The following is a 15,965-nucleotide window of genomic DNA, read 5'->3' on the forward strand; positions in this document are numbered from 1 at the left end:
TAGTCTTAATATAGCATTTCATGGTGAAATAATGCAATAAAATGCTGTAAAATCCTGGTAATAATTGAAACAGCAAATATCACAACAGTTGACTGTAGTAATACTGTTGTTATTGTAAATTTTAAAATTACAGTCTTATATTGTAATTATTACAGTTAAGTCCTGTAAAGTTGTAATACAGCAATTTACTGTGAGAAAATACAGTGAAACATTGTGAAATCCTGGTAATTTTTTACAGTGTAGGAATCCCATCTGCAACACCTCTCCAGAGCAGGAGGTGGCAGTAATGTGCAATAGGCCCTATTCATCAAAGCAGAGCCAGAGGATAAAAAGAAGAAGTTGGACCAACTTAAAATATTGCTTCAATTTGTCACGCATTAATAAATTAAGTTCTTTGAAATGAAATTGACAAGTTTTATTAACCCAACTTAATAGGTCAAATAAATTAAATATTTTAATTCTTCTCAAATCAATATTTTGCATCGATCCAACTCAAAGATTTAAGTTGTTTCAACTCAATAATCTGCAAAACCTAAAAGGAAAAACGTGGGTGAGGAGGGAACACTGTGGATATGAGACTCTGATGCACATTAAGATACCACGCAGGGACAGTGTGTCTGTGCTCCATGGCATGGACCAGCTGCCTGTCTGTGGGACAGTGTGCTAGCTGGCTGGCTGTCTAGGTGGCTGGCTGGCGCGTAATTATGGAACCCACATCAGTTCTAGGTAAACCCCGCCCCCGCTGCTCTCCAGCCCTGGTGACGCAGTCAAACCACGCCTGCAACACGCTCACGCGCAAGCGCAATAAAACAAACTGAGATGTCAAATGCTAAATTTGTAATGCAAGACGCAACGCACGGAAAATACACTAGTAAAGAGCCCCGGGGGACTCTGCTCAACCGTCTGTGGTTCAAGTGGTAAAATAAATAAGCTGATATTAGTCAAAATTAACTTGATATTTTTGTTAAAATTGCCTGTTTGTCTGAATTTACTTGCATATGCAATAGTGTTGATTCCTGTTCACTCATATTGTTGTCTTGGCTTTGCAATGGATTGGAATAATGTACATTTATGTGATAAGCATTCTGTCGGGATGCTTGCATGAATATATCCCACTTCTCTGCCTTGAAGGTAGGCTACTCATACTAGCAAAGCCGAAACATTTTACACAAAACTATTCATTCAATCACACACACACACTCACACACACACACACACACACACACACACACACACACACACACACACACACACACACACACACACACACACATCATCTTAACTTTAAATTTGTAATAAAAATACAAAAGTCAATGTAACGTTCAGAATGGAGGTGTGTTCTGCTGCGGTCATGCAGTGAGAAAATTTTACTTTCAGAAAAGATGAACGACCTAACAAATGTATCAGATGCTGAAGTCTGTATGAGCAGCGATCAAAACACACGAGTGGAGTTTGGCTGCCTCACTCACGGCGTGGGCGGGGTTTGGCTGCGTCACTAGGCCTTTCGGAGCAGTGGGGGCGGGGTTTACCTAGAACTGATGTGGGTTCCATAATAACGCCTGGCTGGCTGTCTGTGCTACACAGCATAGGCTCCTTGGCTGTGCCCCATGACATTGGCTACTTGGCTCTGCTCCATGACATAGGCTCCTTGTCCTGGCTGCCTGGCCGTCTCTGCTCCATGACAGTGAGGGCTCCAATTAAAATACTCTCAGTAATGGTAATTTGAATATAACTGAAGACAAAACCCAGTTTGTCATTTCTGATCATAATTTTAGCCCATCAACACATCTCATTTATTAACATATAAAATATTAAACGTGCTAAAAAGTGCATGGTCCATGCCACAGGACACAGACAGCAAGTCCATGCAATGTGAAGCACAGAAAGCTTGTGCCCTTGGCAGGTTAACATCTTAATGTACAGCGGGGTCTTATATCCACTGCACTCCCTCCTCACTCACGGTTTATTGCAAAAGGTTTATTGCAGTCAAGGCAACACAATACAATTTAGTTCGATGAACATGGGTTTAGTTGTGAACTCTTAGAAAATTTGAGTAAAATCTACTATGTGTATTTGAGTTACAACAACAAACGTTTTTAATTTGAAATAACTTCAATATAACATGTACATTAGGATCAAATAAATTATCTAGATCTAGATAAAGATATTGCGTGCAACTGCTAAAATTAATAAAATTGGGTAAATTCAACAAAACATTCTCTTCAGTGTGTCAGGGTGCTGGTTGTCAGAGACGCACAAGAACATTTTTGTGGCAGTCTCGCTTTTGTTGTTTTATTAGTTTACTGATACTGTCGTCATCACACACGTGGAGTCAGCGCAGCAGACAAGCTTCAGAGAAATACACAGGGGTGAACATTTAGCCATTGAAATGATAATTTGCAGCCTTTTGTCCAATGATGTAATTGCACTTCCTCAAACTGCGATTGTGATTAGACCAATCATGCAGCTCTAGTGACAGTTCCTGCTAAAGAGTTTATCAGATCGCTGCTCATTTAATGTATGAAAAAAAAATTGTAAATATAATAATGAAACCAAAGGAATATTTATAAGGCCAAAAAAACATTTTATCAGAGTGTATTTGTGATGGACGAAAGTAAGAATAAGAAAAAAAAAAGACAGATAATAAGTGATAGTAATATTTTTCTGTCTTCCTTTTTTTAGGAAACCACTGATGAAGTTTCATGTGATGATCACTGTGGGGCTCCAGAGGAAACTCCACCCAAATCATTGACTGACGGAATGGACAACAGTCAACAGAGCAAAATGAGAGGTAAGGTTGTAACAAAGAGCTTGTTATATGAGATAAGTTATTATAAAGTCTATGAGGTTATATTTGTGCCACCAGAAACTGAATTTGAAGTAAAATATTGAATTTGAAAAGAATGATGTGTAATCCAATTTAATGTTTTGAAATTGAATTTTTTTAAATTGAGTTTGAAATTGAAATTTACCAATGGAAATTCAACTCTTTTCATACTTTAAATTCAAAAATACAGAAAAATTCAACCCCTTTTAAACTTTAAATGCAAAAACACAGAATTCAATTTTAATTCACAAAAGGCAGATTCAGTTTTACAATTCAGTTTCAATTCAGAGCGGCACGACCGTTACGTCATCTCTGTGCTCGTTAGGGAGACTAATCGAGCACAGATTCACAGACACCCTCTACACGTCCCCAGACTCTCCTGTGGTGATGCGTTCCATTAACCTTGGAACTGGAAAGAAGAGACTGGGAGTGACGTTTTTTTGTCTGAATTGCCGTTAAGTTGGAAGAAAACATGCCGACATACCAGGGCCATTGTTTTAGCCATTGTTAGCATGCCCTGCGTTTAGCTCACAAATACCACACGAGGGATGTAAATAACACTGTGGTAGCATTTCTACAAATATAAGTTTAACAACACTATGTATACGGCTGATTTAGTGTTACAAACATTTGTCAGAAGTGCTAATGAACTGATTATTAAAGGAGCTTGATAACTGTTTAGAATGGGGGGCAGCCATCTTTGATTGTCAACTCAGGAGTGATGAGGATCCTCTGAATTCCCAGTCGGAAATTCCAACCTCAGGGGATGTTCCAGTTGTTTTGCTCTGAGACAAGGACCTGTATTTGATTTCATTCATTTCTATACCAGCTATCCCTTTTGGGGTTGCGAGCAGGTGCTGGAGCTTATCCCAGCTGTCATTGGGCAAGAGGCGGTACCGGCCGCCAGTCGATCGAAGGGCAACATAGTAGACAGACAACCAGCCATGTGTATGTGATTTCAAACCTGATTATTCAGCCGCTGGTCTTCAGCCATCATTGAACTGACGATCGTCCTGCTCAGGGAAGGAGGAGTACAGCTAGAGCTAGACACAACACAGGAGAGTCAATGGACGTGTAGAGGGTGTCTGAATCTGTGCTTGATTAGTCTCCCTAACGGGCATGAGATGACGTAATGGTCGTGTCGCTCTGAATTGAAATTGAATTCTGTGTTTCATAAAAGTCAGTGACTTTGTTTATCAATAAATTCTTGTTAGGCATTTTTTCAAATGACCCGTACCAAAACACCTTGAACGTTTAAATAACTGAGCATGAAACAGTTATAAAAAAATATGTTCGGATGCAAACAAGGCTCACTAACAGAAATATGTAATCCAACTTTTTTGATAAATGTAATTTAATTACATAAAAAATTCACATTTTGTTTTCTTTGGATGATTTTAACGCAAACCTACCTAATAAACATTACATGATGAATATCCAAAGAACTATTCATTTCAAATGTGTACACTCAAAATGTTATTTTGCACTAATGTTGTTTCAACATATTGTTTTAAGTCAGTAACAAAAGATTACTGAAGTTGTTGTGATAACACAAAATCACAAGTTGAAATGTAAACTTGTTGTTTCAATGTAAAAAAATTCAGTGAAAGGGCTGCCTTAAAATTTTCAGTTAGGACATCAATGAATTTTTTTGTTGTTCTAACACAACAGAACTTAACTTGATTAAATAAAATGAAGTCTCAAATTCACAGCTTTCCTTCCTCACCCACAGTTTTTCCTTTTGGGTTTTGCAGATTATTGAGTTGAAACATCTTAAAACTTTAAGTTGAATTGATTCAAAATGTTGATTTGAGAAGAATTAAAATATTAAGTTCAATTGACCTACAAAATTGTGTTGACTGAACTAATGAACCTAAATTCAAATAACTTCATTTATTTAGTTGTGACCAATTGAAGCAATTAATTTAAGTTGGTCCAACTACTTATTTTTCTAGTTGTATCAACACAGAATTTCAAGTTGATATGATCAAGAAAAAAACTTTGGAAACCGTAAATTAAATTGGATTGATTAAAAAAAATACATCACTTTAATTAATTGAAGATTCCCTTTTTACAGTGAATTGATAGTTAACTCAACTTCTACGCTGTGAAACATTTCACTACACTGTAAAAAATTAATGGTAAAAAAAAACAATGGATATAAGACTATGGTGAATGTTGATATCTTACAATGCAGGGTCACAGGCTGTCTGTGCTCCACTACATAGACTGGCTGTCTGTGCCCATCTGCAAGGACTGGCTGTCTGTGCTACCCAGGGGATGGGCAGGCTACCTGTGCTCCACAGAGCATGGTCACATGTGCTTAATGATTTTTACAGTGCATTTAGTGTTTATGCTAATAAATGAGCTGTGTGGATGGTTAGGACGGACAAGACTGCTGTCTTGTTTCATTGCCATGGAGCATGCACAACTGGCCTCTGCCATTTAAAACACAGTCTGTGTCCTTCGTGCAACATCTCAATGTACAGCAGGGTCTTATCTACTGTGTTCCCTCCTCACTCACGGTTACAAAACGCCACCACAACAAAAGTTACATTTTGTAAAATGACAGTAAAAGCAGGGCTGCCACTATTTTACTGTTATTTCAGGTTCATATACTTTAATTCTACCTACAGTATTTAATGTAGAAATAGATTACAGCACATGCCCTGTAAAAGAACAGAAAATTACTATCAGCCCCTGCTGCCGGTGTTTTACCATTATTTTTTTACAACCATAATAGATCTGTGACTTAAAAAACCCCGGCAACAACAAGCGTGTCGTCAGATGTGCATCACTTTTAAGTGTCCTCTGGAAACACTTCCATTGTGTTGTGTTGTAGTGTAATGTTTTACAGCGTAGAAGTTGCGTTAAAGGGGACATATCATGCTAATCCCTGATTTAATACTTACATATAAAATAATAAAGTTGAAAACATGACCTTACACCCCCTGAATTTTCAAAAAATGAGATTTTTTTTTTCTGATATCCTAGAACGAGATTTGATGCCTCTGAAAATAGGTCATTGACATTTGGCCGCGAGATTTTGACCTTCACGGCGACACGAAGATCCTTTCTTTTTATTGGAGTAATCTGATAAAGCAGCTCCTCCTCTGTGATGTCAGTTAGTCACACAACCGCCACCGAGGGATATACCCACCAAGAGCCGAGTATAAATAAAGCTCCCTACTAGCTCTGGCTGACTTGACTGAGTGCTAGCATAGTGACAAACTGACTGTAGATGCGATTTTTAGACTACACTTTCAGCATGATGGATAAAACAGACAGAGAAAAGTGAAGGAGCAGGATGGAGCCCTGTTATAGAAATAGTTTATTGGTGAAGTCTGCCTATATTTCCACATATAAACTATACATGTTACAGTACCACTTTGACTCACCACACTGAAGCGTCTTGAGATGATCTGTGTCCAGGTGGATTTTCTTCCTCCTGAGCTGCAGAACCGTCCGGGTCTGACTCTGGGTCCAATACAAAAGGACGTATCCTACACTCTGCCATTTTATTAGTGCTATCAATGCCTTACGGTGAAGTTTTGGCAAACAGCAAACTCGCTCAGTCTGCTCCATTCAATATGTCGATTTTGTAAATACTACCATGCGGCAAAAACCGCCCCCTGGCTCTATCCCCTCCACCCCTCTGATAGAACTGACCAATCAGAGCACAAAGGGCTGTGACGTTGGGAGGTTACTGGAGGTCATTCTCCAAACGGAGCGTTTCAACGAGATCTTCAGAATGGCCTAAACTGAGGATATTGAGAACGCTATTGTGGGGCAATGAAGGAACTAAATGACTTGTACTGAGGGCAGAAATGCTCTACAGGCATCCTAGTCTGGCATAGTGAAAAGGAGGAACAAGCATGATATGTCCCCTTTAACAAACAAATATAAGTCATCTCAACACAAAAATAATGGCTAACATAACTGAAAAGTTTAATTGAGTTGAAATGGATTTATTGTTTCAAACAACTACCTGAAGAAGTTAAGTCAACTAACAATTTGAAATCAACCAAACTAAAACAAAGCTTTGACAAAAAACATTTTATTTAATCATGTTAACTCCTGTTGTGTTAGAACAACTAATTGTTTTGTTGCCCCAACTTAAAATTTTAAGGCAGCCCTTTGACAGTAGTTTTTACGTTGGAACAAGTTAAATTTAAGTGTATTATTTATTTAAAATACATAATGTATACTTGTTTGAACAGATAATGCCCAAGGTATCTGTCTAAGGTATCTGAATAGTATATATTTATTTAAATTACATGTTAATCAAGCCTATGTAATAAACAAATGCAGCCAAAATGCATCAGATTTATGTAATTCTTTTCCATTGACTACAAAAAAAACCTAAATGATGCATAAGAATAATCAGGCCATCTTGTTGTATCAACAAATTCATTAATGCGAAAGCCTCTATATGGTACAGTTAATGTCAAAAGCTTCTTCATACACAGCAGATTCCTCAGTGTTAAAATTCCAAAAGCAAGCAACTGAATACTGTACAGCAAATACCCCCATAATAATAGTAATGATAATCATAAAAATCAAATTGTTATCCATTTAAAGTAATTACACCATATTTGTTCTGAATACATAAACCTTACGCATTTAAATAAATAGGCTTTATGGATGTACATCAATTTATGTTTATTAGGTATGTCTGCATTAAAAACTATCTAAAAACATGAACGGGAATTTGTTATGTAATGACATTACATGAATCTCAAAAGTTGGGTTAAATATTTATGTGGGTGATCATTATTTAAACAAAATCCCTGAAAACTTTTCAAAAAGCGACCTCAGAAAAATAGTGTCCACTTGAATACTCAACAGTATGTCACACGCAACATACTACAGTGGCCCACAGAGCTCACAGTGCTGCAACTTAAAAAAAAAAAAGCAAAAAAGACAAAACACAAGAAAATTAAGAAAACATCTTCATCAATTTAACAACACGTGTGTAGCATATAGAAAATGCATTGCAAAGACCACAACACAACACATTAGAAAGACGCGCTGCAAATACACTACAACAGAACACATTAGAAAAATGTACAAACTCATTAAGTGAGATGTATTTGATTTAACTGACCTTAAAGTTTGATTGACCTGAAGCTCTGAATTTAAACATGAAATCAAGTCTTCTAGCTCTGGCTAGCTAGTGTTATCAAATGACCTTCAAAGCTCCAAAAATAAAAACACAGACATTTTAAAGCCCACGACTTGCTAAATGGTGTTGTACTTGATACCTGTACAGTTCTCTGTATATCATTCTCAGACACTTTAGGTAACTCCAGCAAACATCTTATTTATTTCAAGGTCCCATATTCTGCTCCTTTTCTGCAGTTTAATATGGATCATTGATATCTTCATGAAATGGTAGTAACATATTTTGGTCCAAAAAGCCAATAAATCAAGCACAGCAGCATTGTTTCCAGGTTCTCATAACCCCTCTGTTCAGAACACTCTGATTTAGTGGGCGTGGCCTTCATATGTAAATGAGCCACCGCTGATACCGCCCCACTCTTCAGCATCACTGAGAGCGGCGCCACGAGCTCCAAGTACACTGTTTAGAAAACAGTGAAGCTTGTTTACAGTAACATTACAGGTTAAAACAACAGGCTAACCGCTGCTAAAGCTAGCATCCTGAAGCTAACAGGGGGGGACACTGAGGAAAAGCTCTTACATCAGCTCCACAGCACACAGCATTTAAAGTACTCACATTTCCAGGGTCCCAGGTTTGTTTCAGGATGGTAGGTAATGCACCTGGATTCAGGACCAGTCTATTGGCTAGCCCTCTGTTGTACTGTCCAAAGTTGGAAAAGCAGTCGGCAGTGAAGTGACTAGCACACACATGCACAGTTTTACTGAGTGTGGCTGGCACATTTCCTGAATAAATGAACTCTAGCCACTTAGTCTTGTCTTCTTTCGAGATGGGAAGCTTGAGCATTGAACTATGTGGCTGTTTACAGCCCCCCAAAAAACAGTGATGGCTCTCTAACTTTGGCATTCTCCCCCCTTCTAGCAGTGGGGAGGGGAGTGGGCGGGGAGGGGGTTCTGTGGTATGTGCTCCAGTGGACTAATCAAGTCCGACTTGCTCCTGATTGGTCAAAAAAGGGAATCGCTGACGTTGGCAAATCCCTGAAATTCCAAACAGGTCGTTCTAGGTCGGGATTTTACATCCACAAGCTCTACTGAGTACAGGTTTTGTCTTTAAATATCACATTTTGTGGTCTGGGAGGAAATCCAAAGACCCACAAATTTCACTGAAAGACTTAATACAGTGATTTTTGCATTATATGGGACCTTTAATCGCTACCATCATAACACCATCTACTGTCCCTGTCTACTCTTTCTTTCAATAACTGGAAATGCTGAAGCCACCTTGGGGTAATGTGGAGCGATTCGTGCATATGCTGTAATACAATGTTAAATAAATCAAAAACACACATTTTTCACCTCATTTCCCAATACAACTGACAGAAAGATAACCATAATAGAGCTGTGACTGAAAATCCCCAACAACAAGCAGACAGATGTGCATCACTTTTAAGTGTCCTCTGGAAACACTCCTCGTTGTGTTGTGTTGTGTTGTGTTGTGTTGTGTTGTGTTGTGTTGTGTTGTGTTGTGTTGTAGCGTATTTGCAGCATGTTTTTCTAATGTTTTCTGTTGTGGTCTTTGCAGTGTGTTTTCTAAATGCTGTGCACGTGTTGTCAAATTGATGAAGATGTTTTCTTAATTTGTTTGTGTTTTGTCTTTTTGCATGTTTTTTTTTTAAGTTGCAGGGCTGTGAGATCTCAAGGCTACTGTAATATACCCACTTAAAGGCAACAGAAATGTTCAGAAATTAAAAAAAATTAAAATTGAATCCCACATGGAGGGCTGTGCCCCCCCCCCCCCCCCCCAAAGAAATACCTGTGAAGAGCACAGGGCGTCCGTGGAGAATTTGCCAATCTTGGTGTTCTCTGGCAAATGCCAAATGTTCTGCATGGTGCTGGACTGTAAGCACAACCCCCACCTGTGGATGTCAGGCCTTCATACCACCCTCATGCAGTCTGTTACTGACCCTTTGAGCAGACACATGCACATTTGTGGCCTGCTGGAGCTCATTTTGTAGGGCTCTGGCAGTGCTACTCCTGTCCCTCCTTGCACAAAGGAAGAGGGAGTGGTCCTGCTGCTGGGTCATTGCCCTCCTCCTCTACATCTCCTGATGTACTGGCCTGTCTCCTGGTAGCACCTCCATGCTCTGGACACTACGCTGACAGACACAGCAAACCTTCTTGCCACAGCAAGCATTGATGTGCCATCCTGGATGAGCTGCACTACCTGAGCCACTTGTGTGAGTTGCTACCACTAGAGTGAAAGCACCACCAGCATTCAAAAGTGACCAAAACATCATCCAGAAAGCTCAGGAACTGAGAAGTGGTCTGTGGTCACCACCTGCAGAACCACTCCTTAATTGGGGATATCTTGCTAATTGCCTTTAATTTCCACCTATTCCATTTTTTATTTTATTGCACACAGCCAGATGTGAGCGTTCCCGGATGGGTGACATCCAGTTTTGGAAACTCTGGACAGGAGTTTTCAATCCGTTGATTACAGTCCCCAGCGATCCAAAGACAAAGAGGGGTTATGAAGTAGAGAAGGGATAGGAATCACCACAGCTCATTTTTTGCCCTCATTTCTTTGACCTGCCAGTTCAAAAAAACAGGTAGGTGGTGTAGTACAGTCAAGATGCTTGAAAAACTCCCAGGAACTCCCATTTACACAACAACATGTGAAACTGGTTGCCAATCAGTGTTGCTTCCTAGGTGGACAGTTTGATTTCACTGAAGTGTGATTGGAGTTGCACTGCGCTGTTTAAGTGTTCCCTTTATTTTTGAGCAGTGTTTATATATAAACACACACATTGGCTTATACACATAACAAATATATGTATTCCAACAGAGACACATCTGGAGCGTCTCCTGAAGGACCTGGGACTGGAGCACCTTTACCAAGAGAAGCTGACCCTGAGCAAAATTCTTCAGATTGATGAGAAGACCATCAGTGATGAACCTCCTCAGTGTAACTCAGACCTTCCATGGTATTTCCTAAAGAAACTGATGATGGTTAATGTGACAGCAAGGAATGTTCAGTTAACATCTGCATGTGAATCAGTCAGTGATCCTGAAGGAGCAGAGTTTGATTTAGATAAACTTCTTGGCAGTCTGCCGTCAGATAATAAGCTGAATCCGCTCGATGTTATCACTGCTCTGTTTCTGTGCTCTGATGGTTTTGTACAACAAGAACTGGCACTCAAAATGTCCATGTGTCAGTTTGCTGTGCCTCTGCTGCTTCCAAACTGTGGCACAAATCAGTGTACACTGATGCTTTGGGCCATGAGAGACATAGTTAAAAAGTACAGACCTTCATCACTGGCAGAATCTAAGGGCTTCATTGAAGACAGACTGGTTGTCTCTGAACTTCCAATGATTTCTGTTGTCAGACTGGGTGAGTGCTCCTTGTCCAAGTCAGAGATCCTCAACAAGCTCCTGAGCAACTCTCAGCAGTACCACGATACCTTTGTTCACCGTAACATGGAGGGTGGTGACTGTGCTAGACAAATATCCAATGGACTGACTGAAATTTCATGGTACCTACCTTGTGGAAACAAAAACATGGATGTTTTCAGTGAGCCAGTGGCTGTAGCCAACCTTCGTGGGGACATTGCTTCTTTTGAAACACAGTTTTCTTTTTTGTGTCAAACATCTGCAGCAGTTTTTGTGTTCTTTGACGATTTAGACTCTGAGTGTGAGCTGCTCACAAACCAACACCACAAGGCCCAGATCTTCCTGGTTGGTAACCATCAAAGCGGGCGACTCAGTTTGGATGCTCTGAGCAGGCTGGCCAAAAAGATGAACCTGAGTAACAGCCAAATCATTCTGAGAACAAAGCAAATGAATGATGCAGACTTCATAAAAAGTCTGCATAAAGCAGTTAACAATGTGATTGAAAACTCAAAGATGAAGATGAAAATTGAACAGATGGCAGACATTGCCCATGAACTGGAAATCTTAGTTGATGAAGACTGTGAAAAGTGTCGGACTGCAAAGAAAAATGCAGACGCCATCACTGCAAAGATTAAAGACATCCCCAAATACAAAGAGACCCAGCTGCCTCTGCAAGGAGAAACATGGAAGGAACTGACTCGCTTGGAGAAAGAAGAGTTTCGACTTCGAAAAGTTGGGTCACAAAACATAGAAATGTACAAAAGTGATCTTCAGAAAAAGAAAGCGAAACTCAGGAACAAACAGAATTCCTCTGAAATGTCTGATGCAATGACATGTTTCATTAGTGCAATATCAACACCAAGTACCGAAAGGTGTTATTTCCTGAAATGGATGAGACTGAACCTTGATAATCTGTCTCGACAGATGCTATCTGGCCTCAGAGAGGTTTACAAAACCAAAAGCAAAAGTCCTGAAAACAAAGAGGAAATCAAAGAAATAGATCAGCAACTTTCCAACAGCTCACTTGGGATTGAACACTTCTTCCGTGAAATGGGTCAGATCTATGAAGCCTCAGTCTCCCTTCCAGAAACAAATCGATCTCGTAAACAATTAAAGCATCTTCCCAAACTATGTGCAGAGCTGTTGTTGGATGGATTACCTGTTGAGCTTGTTGATGGTGATGCGTCTAACATCCCTCTCAGATGGGTGACTGATGTTCTGTCTCAGCTCAATAAGCTGGTGTCCCCTCAGAACAAGATTCTGGTTGTCACAGTTCTTGGAGTCCAAAGTACAGGGAAGTCCACTCTCCTCAACACCATGTTTGGAGTCCAGTTTGCAGTCAGCAGTGGTCGATGCACTCGAGGGGCTTTTATGTTGCTCATCAAAGTAAATGAAGACATGAAAAAAGAACTCGGCTGTGACTTCTTGATGATCATCGACACTGAGGGCTTAAAGTCACCAGAGCTTTCAAAACTGGACAACAGCTACGAACATGACAACGAGCTGGCAACACTTGTTGTGGGGTTGAGTGATATCACTATCATCAACATTGCAATGGAGAACTCCACAGAAATGAAGGATATCCTACAGATAGTGGTTCATGCATTCCTCAGGATGAAAGAGGTGGGCAAAAAACCCAAATGTCAGTTTGTTCATCAGAATGTGGCAGATGTGTCAGCCCCTGAAAAGAATATACGAGAACGAGAGCTGCTCCTGGAGCAGCTAAATGAGATGACACAAGCAGCAGCCAAAATGGAAAAGAAGGAGGAGTACAAGAACTTCACTGATGTGATGGAGTACAACCCAGACACTGGGAACATGTACATCCCTGGACTGTGGAACGGGAGTCCACCAATGGCCCCAGTCAATGCAGGGTACAGTGAGGCTGTTTATGAGCTCAAGAAGAACATCCTTCAAGTTCTGGGAAATCATGAGACTTCTGCTAATAACATCCCAGAGTTCACAGAGTGGATAACAAGCCTGTGGACAGCTGTCAAACATGAAAACTTCATCTTCAGCTTCAGAAACAGCCTGGTGGCTGACGCATACATGAAGCTCTGCACAGAATACAACAAATGGGAATGGGCATTCAAAAAAGAAATGTACTCCTGGACAAACACAGCAGAAACAAAAATCTCCAACTTTGGTAATGTGCAATCTGAGGTGTCTGACATTGGTCAACTTCTCAGGAAATTAAAAACTGAAGCCAGCTCAGAGCTGTTTAAACGGGAGACAAAGCTTCTTGAAAACCTGGAAGAGTACTTCAAGAAAACAGAGGGTCATGTCTATCTGGTTGAACCATACAGGGAAGACTTTGCAAACAGTGCAAAGAGCCTCCGTCGAGAAGTAGAAAGCTCAGTTTATAACCAACTCACTGCTGCAACAGATGTCAGAAGAGGAATGAATGAAGTCGACAAAATTAAGATGAACCACACCAAAGAACTAGGAGACAGAGTACATGCATTGATTGAAGAGTGCCGCAAGAAAAAAGTCGACATGACGGACAAAAAGTTGGATGAAGAGTTTAACACAATGTGGGATAAAATGGTGAATGAACGAACATTTCCAAAACAAGAGACCATTGATGTCATGAGAAGTGTCTTTCACCACCTGATGGAGAATCTTAGACAAAAAGGGAGTCATGCTATGGAATTGTTAAACCAGAAGAGACTGCAGGATTGTGGAAAGATCCCTTTCAAATATTCAGCCAAAGGCTTTTTAAATCAGACCAAGCACAGGGTCTTAAATTTCCTCAGCTTCGAAGATCAGGTAAAGGCCCTGCAGAAACTTGCTGACTGTATCATAACGGACTGTTCACAGTCTGTGAAAGAAAAAGTGAAGACAAAAAACAACTACCATGACAATTTCATCCAGGAGATCCTGCATATGATTAATCTGAAGCTGGAAAACAGCCAGGATGTAAAGATACCAACAGACTTTGAGGTTTCTCTGAAACAGCACATCTGTGCAGATGCAGCCAGAGAATTTCAGAGAATGCATGAAGATTTCATTCAGGTGAATGATCCCTACAGGTGTCTCTGCCAAAACAAAGAGAAGTTCAGAGCTAACTTCAAGGATGAGTTTCATGAGCGAGATCAGTGCCAGAAGAAGGCAAAAGAGTTCACAGACGACTGCTTGAAGCCTGCTGTGGTCAAATTTGTCAGCAAGTCTCTGGGTCCTGACATTATTGATGACATGACAAGGAGGATCAAGTTCAGCACACGAGTATTTTTCGAGTACTCTGTGCTACTAGATCTGATCAGAAAGGATAACTTTGAAGTCTATCTGAGCTATATCAACTCGTATGAGCAATATGTCAAGAAATGGATCTTTGATGAAATGCTGGAACTCTTGACCAACGAGTCTGTCTCTGAGTTTGAGGACAAACATCTCAGGTCAAGTATCAAGAGCATAAATGATGCAGTAAACAAAGCTCAAGCTAAAGAAGGAGGCAACCTGCAGAAACTGATTCAAGATATCCGTCAGGAACTTGGTGAAAGTCTGGTGATTTCTGGGGACTCTCTGAGTCCTTTCATGATCCTGAATAATGTCGACCCCAAACAGTTTGCTCAGTGGCTCACAGAGTGTGTGAAGGACATGGCAAAAAATCTCAGAAAGAAATTCAAAGCAACTGAAGTCATCACAAAACTCACCAGTGTTGATGTTAAGCCTCATATTGAATTGTACAAAAAACTTGTTGGATGTGGTAAACAGTGTCCATTCTGCAAAGCACCCTGTGAGGCAGGAGCAGCAGAGCACAAGCAGCACTTCACTTCATTTCATCGACCAGACGGTCTGGGCAGATACAGATGGGATGGAAATAAAAAACTTGCCACTGACATTTGCACTTCCTCTGTGATCAGTGACATCAGATTTTGCTGTGCTGCCACAAACAATGAACCCCACCCTTACAAGGAGTACAGACAAATCTTCCCTGACTGGCTAATAGCTCCAGACACAAGCCTCAAGGCCTCAGATTACTGGAAATATGTCCTGACCAAGTTCAACAACGAGTTTGCTGAAGAGTATGAAGCAGAGCCTGCTGAAATTCCTGACACTTGGAAAAAAATCACCAAACAGCAGATAGAGGAGAGTCTCAAGAAGTTGTTAGGTGAGGAAGAAAATAGTGAAATTAAAAAACAAACAAACAAACAAACAAAAAAACCCTGGTAACTTGGAGACTGATCAAACAGGACTTTCATAATTTTTCTTTTGATTCTACACTTTTGTTTATCCAAAGTGTTATTGGAGTCAAGCTCATGTAAGGACACAAAATGACTATACTCAATGTGTCGAAGTAACTTAATGTAGCTTTGAATCTTGTCCCCAGTGAAAACTCCACTTTTGAAACAGAGACCTGTTTAATAAATGCAACAAAGGGACCAGAAAGTTTAATCATTTAATCGAATTAATTACCATATGCTTTTCTTCTTTGGCTTTTTGAAATTCCTGTTGACCAAGCTCTTCAGTTTAAGATGTTTTTTCCATTGTATGATTTTGTCATTGAATAAGACTGAAGAGACTTTAATTAAGATTTGATGTTGTTTGCTGTGTGTTTTTTAAATCATTACTGAGTTTGTTTATGGGTCTGTCTGTGAACGATCAGAGAACATTAAAGAAAATGTGTTTG

At 40.0% G+C, this 15,965-nt stretch overlaps 1 protein-coding gene across 1 annotated transcript; it reads left to right on the top strand.

The window, feature by feature from the left end:
- The first annotated feature begins 2,771 nt into the window (after positions 1-2,771).
- Positions 2,772-15,752, top strand: LOC141793254 (up-regulator of cell proliferation-like). Its single transcript, XM_074673783.1, has 2 exons — positions 2,772-2,791; positions 10,791-15,752. The coding sequence occupies exons 1-2, from the start codon at positions 2,785-2,787 to the stop codon at positions 15,506-15,508; spliced, it is 4,725 nt and encodes a 1,574-aa protein (XP_074529884.1). The 5' UTR covers positions 2,772-2,784; the 3' UTR covers positions 15,509-15,752.
- Positions 15,753-15,965: the final 213 nt, after the last annotated feature.

The sequence above is a fragment of the Halichoeres trimaculatus genome, unplaced genomic scaffold, assembly GCF_033239565.1.
Source record: "Halichoeres trimaculatus isolate MK-OKI-2021-1 unplaced genomic scaffold, fHalTri1.1 fHalTri1_scaffold_7, whole genome shotgun sequence".
In the NCBI taxonomy this organism is placed as follows: domain Eukaryota; kingdom Metazoa; phylum Chordata; class Actinopteri; order Labriformes; family Labridae; genus Halichoeres; species Halichoeres trimaculatus.